General features: G+C 67.4%; 1 protein-coding gene across 5 annotated transcripts; it reads left to right on the top strand.

Moving 5' to 3' along the window:
- Positions 1-72: 72 nt before the first annotated feature.
- Positions 73-8,173, top strand: TRABD (TraB domain containing). Of its 5 annotated transcripts, none has more exons than XM_027540446.1 (10): positions 73-154; positions 4,752-4,818; positions 5,000-5,078; positions 5,288-5,454; positions 5,594-5,734; positions 6,106-6,216; positions 6,302-6,441; positions 6,612-6,784; positions 6,860-6,971; positions 7,061-7,347. In XM_027540446.1, the coding sequence occupies exons 2-10, from the start codon at positions 4,786-4,788 to the stop codon at positions 7,236-7,238; spliced, it is 1,134 nt and encodes a 377-aa protein (XP_027396247.1). In that variant the 5' UTR covers positions 73-154; positions 4,752-4,785; the 3' UTR covers positions 7,239-7,347. The 5 variants fall into 5 exon arrangements, with proteins under 5 accessions (XP_027396247.1, XP_027396246.1, XP_027396249.1 ...); XM_027540448.1 differs by lacking the exon at positions 73-154 and adding an exon at positions 462-2,220; XM_027540444.1 differs by lacking the exon at positions 73-154 and adding an exon at positions 2,259-3,823 and having other exon boundaries at positions 7,061-8,173.
- Positions 8,174-10,775: the final 2,602 nt, after the last annotated feature.

Here is a 10,775-nt window from a genome sequence, read left to right as displayed (position 1 = left end):
CGTCGAACTACGCTTCCCGGCAAGCCGCGCGCCTCCACCGCCCGCCCCGGCCCGTCCGCGGCCCGTCTGGCCGCCCCGCCCCGCAGCTCCGGCCCGCCCCGTCCGGTGGGCGCCGCGCCGCATGGAGGCCGGCTGAGGAACGCCGCCCAGCCCGGTACGCCGCGCGGCTCGGTCCCGGGCGGGGGGCGCGCGGGGCGGGGGCGGGGGCGGGGGCGGTCCAGGCCGGGCCCAGTCAGCCCGCGGCGCGCGGCCCCGGGCCGGAGGGTCAGCGCCGGCCTCCGCGGGGCGCTCGGTGCCGAGGACGACGGCGAGGGCGCGAGGGCGCTGCGGGCCGGGGGCGGGGACCCGGCCGGGTCGGGGCCGGGGCCGGGGCCGGGGTCGGGGGCGGCGGCGGTCCGAGCGGGCGGCCCGGCTCCGCAGGGGCGGCAGCGCGGCCTCGGAGGGGGTCCCTGGGCCCTTCGCGGCGCGGGCGGCCTCTGCCCTTCAGGCCGAGGAGTCGGGGCTGCCATATGGAGTCCCGGAGCCCAGACTCCGAGGCTGGGGTCCCGGCGCGCTCTACTCACCTCGATTCTGGGAGCAGCTTTATTGAGGCGTAACTTACATGCCGCAAAGTTCTCACATGCGTCTCGGTGAAAACTGTCCCGAGAAAGAAAACCGAGGCTCACGGAGGGCAGCGACGAAGTCCTCGGCGGACTTCGGGTGTCAGGGCCACCGCATCCGGAGATGAGTGGCCTCCAGCTGGCGTCCTCCGGGCTTTCGGGGTTCCCCGGAGAGAAGGGTGTAAGGCCACTGGCTCGCGGCGCCCCCGTGAAGGCGGCACTGTCTCCGGGCTCTCCCTGGCTGTCGTGCCCGCCCCCTTGTTGTGTGACTGGGAGGGAGCCCCCTGACCTTGGCGCCACTGGGCAGCCTTGCAGGATGGCGGTGATGCTGCGGTGTCAGGCCTCGGGCAAAACCGCCAGGAGAGGGCCCAGCCAGGAGGGGCAGGAAGGCCCCCCCGCCCCAGTGCCCCCATGGAGGTCAGCATGGGGACCCCACTGGGCAGAGTCCAGGTTCCAGGAGGGTTGGCCAGGTGTGCTAGGCCTCCAGCTCAGGTGTGACCTGACCCTTTACCCATATCCTGACCTTTGCCACAGCTCCGTAAAACAGCCTGCCAGACCCAGGGGGGTTTCCGGTGGCTTCAGAAGTGGGGGTGTAGGCGTGTAGCTTCAAGCCACACTCCGCTGCCTCCCACTCAGTCTCTCTGCAGTCTGTCCAGTTTGGGATCCCTGACCTCCTGAGCAGGCAGGCCTCGTGGGCTGATTGGGAGCTGGTTTTTCTGGAAACTCCATCTGGCGCTGGTCAGCTCTTGGCCAGCAAGGGGACGCCCGGCTGGGGTCTGGGAGGCGTTTCTGGCTTCCTGAGTTTTAGAGGCAGATGAGAGGGAATGACTGAGTGTGATCATTACAGAATACCACCGATGGGGCTGAAGCAACCGTTTCCTCACAGTCCTGGGGACAAAATTCAAGACCAAGGTGCTGGCTGCCTTGGTTGCTGGCCTTCTCGCCATGCCCTCCCAGACCAGCCCTCCCAGGGCTCTTCCCAGGAAGGCTCTATCTAGTCCTATCCTGGGGCCCAGCCTCGTGACCTTACCTCATCCGAGTCATTTCCCAGAGCCCCTGCCTCCTAATTTCATCCCATTGGGCCCAGGGCTTCAAAATATGAATTAGAGGGGCCACAGCCCAGTCCATAGCAGTGGGACCCTGGAGAGGAGACGGCGACCCACGCAGCCTGCTGTCTGTGGTCTGTGCTGTGCGGGGCGTTCAGCAGGCTGTTTGCTGCGCTAACACCACGTCCAGCAAGAGCACCCGACACGACACGTTCCCTGGGGGTCCCCAACGCAGGCGGGGCTCTCCCTGCCTGTGAGTCGGTGCATTCTTTGGTGAACCCGGCAAAGTGGGTCCTCTTGGGGGTCAGGGGCTGCCTGGCATTTGGAGTCTGTTTCCCCGGAAGTGTGTGGGTGGAGCCAGATCATGGTCACGCCCCTTCTGCGGAGGCGCCTCCTGAAGTCGGGCTGCTGGTCCTCCTGCCCCAGGGAAGGACGCCGACGTGCCATCTGAGCGCAGCACACCCTGTGCCCATCATGGGATGGCTGGGTGGCTCTTCGAACCACTGCGACCCTGGAGGCCGGAGTTAAGCGTCCGGGCAGATTGGGGGGGCCTGCCCGAGGCCACGCTGTGCCAGGTAGCAGTCTGAGAGTGGCCAGCCCTGCGGATGTCCCCCACCGCGCGGTGGCTGACAGCCCAGCTGCCTGTTTGCTGGAGGACCGGCCTCGGGCCACCCAGCTCAGGAGGCCTCCCCAGGCCGTGCTCCCTGAGTCAAACTCAGCGGTGACAGCTGTTGGGGTACAGGGAGAGTACCTGGATCAGGCAGAAAGGTCTGCTTTGTGCCGGCTCCCCAAGGGCTCGGCGTTGGTGTCCGGGTTGCTGGGTGGAAGCCTGGCGCGGGATCCCTGGGGCTGGGCATGGAGCCTGGGGTCTGCTGGGCCCGGAGCCTGGGGTCTGCTGGGCTGGGCTGCCAGGACCTGTCCTCCAGAGATCCAGAAACCCACCTGCGGTGTGAGGAGGGGGAGGCCGGGCCCTTGCTCCCCTCCAGGCAGCCGAGCGGTCGGTCCCAGCTGTAAAGGTTTGAGGGTGTGTGGTGGTGGGAGGAGGGTCGACGACCCTCTGAACTGGTTCTGGAGGGGTCCGGCGGGGGCCCTGACTGAGCTTCCGGGAAACCGGACACTGGGAGGTGAGAGAAGTGGAGATGCTCTCAGAATCACGGGCTCTTGGCTCTTCCCACCTGACGCCTCCCAGGCCAGGCACCTGCCCTGGGGCACTCCCAGGTCCTGGATCCGGGTGCTGTGGTCATGGCCCAGCTGTCTGGGGGCTCATGGCCCGTCTGCCCCCGGGGACAGAGGGTGGGTCTGGGGTGCTGACCAGACTGCGGCCCCCAGGCCCAGGGGAGGGAGACTGAGGCTTGCTGGCCTGCTTCCCGCTGGCTGTCACACAAGCTTCCCAGGACAGCAGGGATGCTTCCTGGAGAAGCTTCTCTGATCCTCTGGCACCTCGTGTGAAGGGGACCCAGGGGGCTTTCCTGGGCCAGCTTGGGAACCTGAGAGCAGGGAGGGCCAAGCCGGGTGCCCGCGAACGCAGCTTCCTGTTTCTGTTCCTGTTGGGGCCTTCGGTCTGTGAAGCAGGAAGGAGGCGGCCCTGGGGCTGGTGAGGCCAGTGAGCCACCCTCCGTGGGGACCGGGTGCCCCAGCGCAGCAGCTGCTCCGGGTGGGGGGCTCCAGGGCCCGGCCTGCTCAGACCCCACGCTGGCCCCCCACCCCCCACAGAGGCCCCCAGCTCTGCCTGCTGCTCCTCGGTCAGGGCCTGTCCATCGCTCTCGGGACCCTCCCCCCAACTTCATTCCCAGGAGCCCCAGGCCAGGACGCCGGCACTCCGAGTGAGGCTGGGAAGGGAGCCCGGATGAGAGTTGGGCCCAGGGTACAAGGGGGAGGAACCTGATCTGGTGTCGTGTTTATTTTACCGCCTCTACTTCCTCTTTGTTGTGAAACTGGAGCTGATGGGGCCTTGGGCATGTCCTGCTGCCTGCGTGGACCTCTCAGGCACACCCCGTGGTTCACGTGTGACCGCGTAGGCGCGAGAGCCCACAACAGCACCGAGCCACAACCAGATCAGAGTTGTTCCTCTCGTGACAGTCCCATCACCTGTCAGACACTCCAGTGGGCTCGGCCTGTGGGTGCCCCGCAGGACCCCAGCCCTCAACTCAGCTGGAACCGAGGCTTTTTCAGTTTCCGGTTTGTTTCCAGGGGCACCTTGGGAGGTTCAGGTCACGGCTGTGCGGCAGGCACTGCTTCTGTTCTCAGTGAGGAGGGACAGAACACCACGTCCCGGCCCCGACCCCCTACCCTGTCCCTCCAACACCCCTACCGTGACCCCCACCCTGCCCCCGACACCCCACCCTGCCCCTGACACCCCCACCCTGTCCCCCTGACGCCCCCACCCTGTCCCCCTGACGCCCCCACCCTGCCCTCCTGACACCCCCACCCACCCCATTCCTGACACCCCACCCTGTCCCCCTGACGCCCCCCACCCTGTCGCCCCGACACCCCCACCCTGCCCCCAGAGCCCCCACCCCATCCCCCTGACGCCCCCACCACCCCGACCCTTGGTGTCCGCGGCTGAGAACAGCCTCCCTGGGCTCCAGCCTCCAGCTGCCCTCTGGTAGGAGCAGTGCAGAGGCTCACGGACGACCCCGGGGACTTGGTTTCTCGGTCAGCTTCTTAGAAGGAGGCTGGATTCCTCCTGCGTCTGTGCTCGCGCGCGCTGTGAGACTCACACCCATGCCAGCGCTGCTGGGACGCGTGCGTCACTGCCCGTGAGAGCAGGCCTATGGCCACGCGGCCTCCCGCGCCAGCTCAACAGACTCCCTCCCGCTGCTCGGTGTCATTTTTTTAGGGAATGTTATAAACTGTGTTTTTGTTCCAAAGTCAAAACGGAAGCACCAGGTCTGGCCAACTCCCCCGTGGGGTGTCCCCCTGTTGGACAAGCGGAGCGGGTGCGTCCCCCCGTTAGCGACTCCAGGCTCGCTGCCCTGGCGTCCCCGCTCTACGCCCAGGGCCCAGGGCCTGCCCACAGGTTGTTCCAAACGCTGGAGCCCTTGGCACGCTGAGCCCCATGCCCGGCCCTGGGCCCCAGGTGAGGACACGGCCCCTGTTTTCTCAGGCTTCACGCGTCGGTGCCAGAGCTACTGCCAGCCATGGAGGAGCCGGAGGAGCAGCCGCCCCACGAGGTCAGAGGCCCGGTGGCGGGTGCGGGGGCTCCTGTGCCCAGAGGCGCCTCCCCAGTTTTCCCGCCGTGTTGCTGGCCAGTTGAGGGCTGCGCCGGGCGCCATGGGGAGCATGTCGGGGACACATGGCCCTCGGCCCCACAGCCCAGGGGCAGCACAGCCTCAGCGCCTCCTCCTTCCGCAGGCCGACACGGAGCCCGTCGTGACTTCAGGGGCCTCGGAGGCGGTGCCCAGGGTGCTCCCCGGAGACCCCCAGAATCTCTGTGCGTGCTCCCCAGGGTCCCCGTGGGGTGGGGCTTGGGCCAGGGCTTGGTGGGCCGGGGGCTTCAGAGTCGCGGCCTCTCCTGGGCCCCTCGGCAGCCTGGGGCTCCTACCACGACGCTCATCCTGGTGGGCGAGGACCGGCGGCTTGAGACTGGGAGGGACCCCCATGTGGGCTGGCGTCCCTGAGCTGGGGTTCGCTGTCCCACAGCCGACGTGGACGCGTTCAACCTGCTGCTGGAGATGAAGCTGAAGAGGCGGCGAGAGCGGCCCAACCTCCCGCACACGGTGACTGAGCTGGTGGCTGAGGACGGCAGCCGGGTGTACGTGGTGGGCACGGCCCACTTCAGCGATGATAGCAAGCGGGACGTGGTGAAGGTGAGGCCGCAGGGCAGGCAGACTGGCCTCCCCTTCCCAGCTTCCCGGCTTCACATGCTGAGCTGTATGCACAGTGGCCAAGCCGGGGGTGGGGTCGCTGCGGGGTGGGCGTGTCCCTGAACTGGCGTGTCCGCGGCAGACCATCCGGGAGGTGCAGCCCGATGTGGTGGTGGTGGAGCTGTGCCAGTACCGCGTGTCCATGCTGAAGATGGACGAGCGCACACTGCTGCGCGAGGCCAAGGAGATCAGCCTGGAGAAGCTTCAGCAGGCCATCAGGCAGGTGCGGCCATCGGGCGGGCCGGGTCTGGGGCTCTGCCCGAGGCGCCGGAGGAGAGCCAGCTGGCCCCCAGCCCTGAGGCGAGAGCCGCTCCGGCCCTGGGGACCCCGGGGGTGCTGGCAGGGGTGCGGGCAAGGGGGCTTCAGTGTGTCCTGGAGCCCGAAGCCGAGACCCCCACTGCTTGTCCCTCCCCAGGGACACAGCACCAAGGGAGGTGTGGGCAGGGGACTTGTGTCTGGGCTGGAGGGCCGAGGGCAGGGGGCTCAGTGGGGCCGCGGGTCTGCCTCTGGCCTGAGCCTGTGTGGTGGACACAGCCCCAGGCGGCCTGCAGGAGCCCAGCCCCAGCATGGCTGACATGCCCCCCGACCCCACAGAACGGTGTCGCATCAGGACTGATGCAGATGCTCCTGCTGAAGGTGTCCGCCCACATCACCGAGCAGCTGGGCGTAGCCCCCGGCGGCGAGTTCAGGGAGGCCTTCAAGGAGGTGGGCCCGGGCCCGACCGGGGGCTGGGGCTTGGGAGCCGCCCCGGGGTCCCCCACCGACACCCCAACATCCCACCTCCACCCAGGCCAGCAGGGTGCCGTTCTGCAAGTTCCACCTGGGCGACCGGCCCATCCCCGTCACCTTCAAGCGGGCCATCGCCGCCCTCTCCCTCTGGCAGAAGGTCAAGTTGGCCTGGGGCCTGTGCTTCCTGTCGGACCCCATCAGGTAGGTCCAGTCGGCCTCCCAGCTGGGGAGGCGGCCGGATGTGAGCCACAGTGACCGCCCCTGTGAGGCCTGCTCCCCGAGTTCCCGGGCGGGACCTCCTCCCACGGGGTCCCAGTGGGGGGGATCCCCGCCCTGGGCCCGCCGCCCCAGCGCCGGCCGCCTCCCCGCAGCAAGGACGACGTGGAGCGTTGCAAGCAGAAGGACCTGCTGGAGCAGATGATGGCGGAGATGGTGGGCGAATTCCCCGACCTGCACCGCACCATTGTGTCTGAGCGCGACGTCTACCTGACCTACATGCTGCGCCAGGCCGCTCGCCGCCTGGAGCTGCCGCGCGCCTCCGACGGTGAGCACGGCGCCCGCGGGCACGGGGCCCCGCGGGGTCGGGGGTGCTCAGGTGCTCATGCGTCTCCCACCCCAGCCGAGCCCAGGAAGTGCGTCCCCTCCGTGGTGGTGGGCGTCGTGGGCATGGGCCACGTCCCTGGCATTGAGAAGAACTGGACCACTGACCTCAACATCCAGGAGATCATGACGTGAGTGCTGTGCACCCCCCCCACACACAGAGCCGGGCTGGGGGCTGGGACCGCCCCCCCAGCCAGCCCAGCCCGCCCTCCCTCCCCAGCGTGCCCCCACCGTCCGCCTCGGGCAGAGTGTCCCGCCTGGCCGTGAAGGCCGCCGCCCTGGGCCTCCTGGGCTACGGCCTCTACTGGACGGGGCGCCGCGCCGTCAGCCTGCTCCTGGCCCTGCCCGCTGCCCGTCACTGCCTGCAGAGGCTCTCCGATGCCTGGCCGCAGAAGTAGCAGGACAGAGCCCACGCGTCCGTGCGGAGGGCCGCCCTGCCGGGTCCCGGCCCAGCCTCACCTGCCCGCCCCCAGCCCGCCCAAATAAAAGAATCGGTTCACTGTATGAGCTCCGGCTTCCCACCAGCCCCTCCACCCCGCCCCCGCCCCTGTGGGCTGTTAGGAGGCTCACGGGCAGGAGGAGCCTGGGCGAGGGCGGGGCTCGGGAGTCCGACCAGCCGCTTCCTCCCTGTGCCTTCTCTCCGAGGCGGGCGGCAGGGGTGTCTCATGGGGGCTTGGGCTGCTCCCTGGGTGGGCTGCAGCCATGCAGCCTTGGGGTGTCCCCTGGGCGCGACTCCGCCAGGCTCAGGCCCCCAAGAAGCGCCAGCAGCAGCTCTGCCTGCAGAGATTGTGTGTTTTGGGCTTTTAAAAATGTCTGAAACTTTTTTACTCAGGTAATTTTAACTTAAACTTAAGCAAATGTCAGGAAATACTAGCCTTAAACCTGGTTGGGACAGAGAACATCTTTTTCTTGAGTCTCAGTCCTGGGAAGATGAGCATGTGGGCAGCCGCCTGCCTCCAGCTGCTGGGGGCCCAGGACTCCACCCTCTCCGGTGGCTGACCTTGCTTCCTGTGCGGCTGGCAGAAGGACCCGGGGTTGCCCTTTGCCCTCTGGACAGACAGCCGGTGGCTGCCAGCAGGGCGTCCACCTTGCATGGGACCCAGCCTGGGTACAGTCGGGCCCCACACAGCACTCACCTCGTCACCGCCTATCTGCGTGTCTCCTGGGCTCCTGTCAGCGTAGCACCTGGGGCCCACGGCCACATCTGATTGTGTTTGTGTTGACTCAGTGTCCAGATGAGGTGAAATCCACACCCCGGGCTGGACCAGGTTGTTGTCATTCACATGCTCGTACATCCGTCTCTTAGAAACTGAAATAAAATCTAATTTTGGAAGCTGTCTGGTGAAATGTGTGGGAAGGGGACTCCAGTGAAAGGCGGGTTGGGGAGGCGCCAGCGTGCTGGTGGCTCCCAACCGCCCCCCCACCCCACCCGCAGGGCCCTGCCCTGACCCTGCAGCCCACCCTGCAGTGCCGCCCAGCCCAGCCCATCCGGGAGGAGGTGGGCTGGGACCTGCAGCTCAGATCTGCCCGGAAAGCCCAGAGCAGAGAGGAGCCTTTCCCCAGTAACACGTGCTCAGCTACGTGATGGGTCTCCTCTGTGCTCCTCTGCCCCGGGCCAGCTCAGAGGGGCAGAGTCAAAGGCCCGTAAGAGTGGCCGGCGGGCATAGTGAGCTGGGGATCCCCAGGGCTACTAGGTCTCCCCCTGCCAGGGGTCTTCTCTCCACTGGCACAGGGAGTGGGGCTGGGACCCCCAAGGCCTGACCGGGGGTGGGGAGCAGGAGGGGCCGAGTGGACTCTGACCCTTCACCCCACAAGTCTGCACCCTGTAGGCCTCTTGCTGCCTGTGAGGACCCTGCAGGGTCCCTGCCCTGAGCATCCTGGGGAGGGGCAGACAGGGACCAGGCTCCTCCAGCCCCAAGCTGGTGGGCAGCTGGGCAAGGGAGGAGGGCAGGAAAGCCAAGGCAGGCGGGCGAGGGCCGGGTGGGACCCACCGGGGCAGCGGTGACCACGGCAGTGGGAGGAATCCAGGGCAGGGGCAGCCTCTTCCAGAGGAGGAGGCCTGAGGGTGAAGGGACAGTGACCAGGTGGCGAGTCACCTGCTGGGTCACCCGCAGGCCCTTCTCGGACCCTGGTCTCCCTAGAGCTCTGAGCTCTCCTGGCCACGTCTCCCCGGGAGTGGCTGCTCTCAGACCCCGGCGGTGTGTGTCAGCCCGCTGGGGAGCCGCGCCCCCTTCCAGAGTGCAGCTGGCAGCCCGGGGGTGCAGAGACGGTTTGTGCGTCACACTGGTGAGAACAAGAGGTGTCAGCGTCGGAGGTTGGGGGGAAAGCCGGCGCCAGCCACCCCTGCTCAGAGACCATACTCAGGTGCTAGCTCCTGGGACCGAAAGGCAAGGAGGAACCAGAACACCAGACACAGTTAGGTATAAAGCCCAGCCTGAGGCCTGGAGAGTTACTTTGAATCTTCACCCTGGGAATTTTAATGTATCCAACCCAAGTCTGTGTTACATTGACAAGCAGAAAAGCAACAAGGTTTCATCTTTCAAATATATGACAAGTACTTGGAGGAGAGGGGCCTGTGTGCCCACCCAGGCGCTCATACAGGAGGTGCTGGCCTCCCTGCCCACCGGGCTCCTCTGTGAGGGGGCACGGCCAGTGGAGACTGGGGCGGGGCGGGGGGGGGGAGCGGCTGGACTCTGAGAGGCGCCGGCAGAACTAGAGACTGGGTCCCAGGACCTCGTCAGAGAACACAGGACAGGCCAGGGGTGGCCAGTGCAACAGGCCTGAGCCTGGGTCCCCCCACGGGTGACCCTTGAGCCTGAGCCTGGGTCCCCCCACGGGTGACCCCTGAGCTGGGCGCCCCCCCCCCCCACGGGTGGCTCCTGGCTGGGGCCAGAGCAAACGTGGGGCCTGGCCTCCCAGCCTGGCCTGTGCACCACGCTGCTGGTGGACCTGCCGGACACAGACAGCCACACGCTGCGGGCCCGCTGCGATGACCGTGTGGACCTCCTGGACCAGTTTTACTGGCCGCCCCTCGGCCTGTCCTCGGCCACAGGTGAGTGCCTGGGGGGCTGGGGGCTCTGCTGACAACCCCCCTGCCCACAAGCACCCCGTTTTGCTGACATGCTTTCCAGACTGGGGGCTGGGGAGAAGGCTGAGGCCCCAGAGACCCATCTTCTCGGCCTACCGCTGCCAGTCTGCGCGCTCTGGGAAAGGAAGGTGCTCCCAGGGGTCTGGGGGCCCAGGGGGCCAGGGTCCATAATGAGGGTGCAGTCAGGGCCACACAGGGGCACCAACAACGGGGGGCCCACAGGCCTAGGCGGGCCCGGCCTCACTCAGTGCACCTGCCTGTTGGCTGAGTTTCTACAGAGAGGGCCCAGGAAGGGGCCTGCTCAGCTCCACACAGCAGGGCCACATGGACCCACCTGTACAGGACGGACTAGGAAGGTCCAGAGGCCATGTGGCCAAACGGGGAGGCAGAGTCAAGGCTGCAGGGCGGGGAGGGCCACTGCCGCTCCCGGGTTGACCTGCTGGGACCACTGGAACCAACCTGATGTTCCCTCTGCTGTGTGCGGCCAGCAGGACAGACAGAGCCTGACACCCACAGGCTCTCAAAACCCAGGCCCACCAGGTTCCAGAGTGTGGGCAGGGCGGGGCGAGGCGGGGGCAGGAGGCAGGTCAGGAAGATGGGGAGCTCAGGTTGGTCTCTCAGGCAGTTAGGAAGAAGGCTGGGCACGGAGGACTCTGCCCGCAGGCCAGGTGAGAAGACCCCAGGTGGGCCCAGGGGGAAGGGAAGCTGTCGGGCTGTAGGAGGAAACTCTGGGTGCCGAGCACCTGCCAGACCCTCACCGCGTTGTCCCAGTCGTCCAGGCAGACCGTAGCATCCTTGCTCCTCTCCCAGAGGGGACCGGAGCTGGAGGGGGTGGAGCCGGCAGGGC

This window comes from Bos indicus x Bos taurus, chromosome 5, assembly GCF_003369695.1.
Source record: "Bos indicus x Bos taurus breed Angus x Brahman F1 hybrid chromosome 5, Bos_hybrid_MaternalHap_v2.0, whole genome shotgun sequence".
Lineage (NCBI taxonomy): Eukaryota > Metazoa > Chordata > Mammalia > Artiodactyla > Bovidae > Bos > Bos indicus x Bos taurus.
This window is presented reverse-complemented; position numbering and strand designations above follow the sequence as displayed.

What these genes read in the sequence shown, in the direction of transcription:
- TRABD (XM_027540444.1), top strand. Translation starts at nt 3,603, where the DNA reads ATGTCCTGCTGCCTGCGTGGACCTCTCAGGCACACCCCGTGGTTCACG. An exon ending in CGGAGACCCCCAGAATCTCT is followed by an intron (nt 5,079 to 5,287) that starts GTGCGTGCTCCC and finishes GCTGTCCCACAG; the next exon opens with CCGACGTGGACGCGTTCAAC. An exon ending in GCAAGCGGGACGTGGTGAAG is followed by an intron (nt 5,455 to 5,593) that starts GTGAGGCCGCAG and finishes TGTCCGCGGCAG; the next exon opens with ACCATCCGGGAGGTGCAGCC.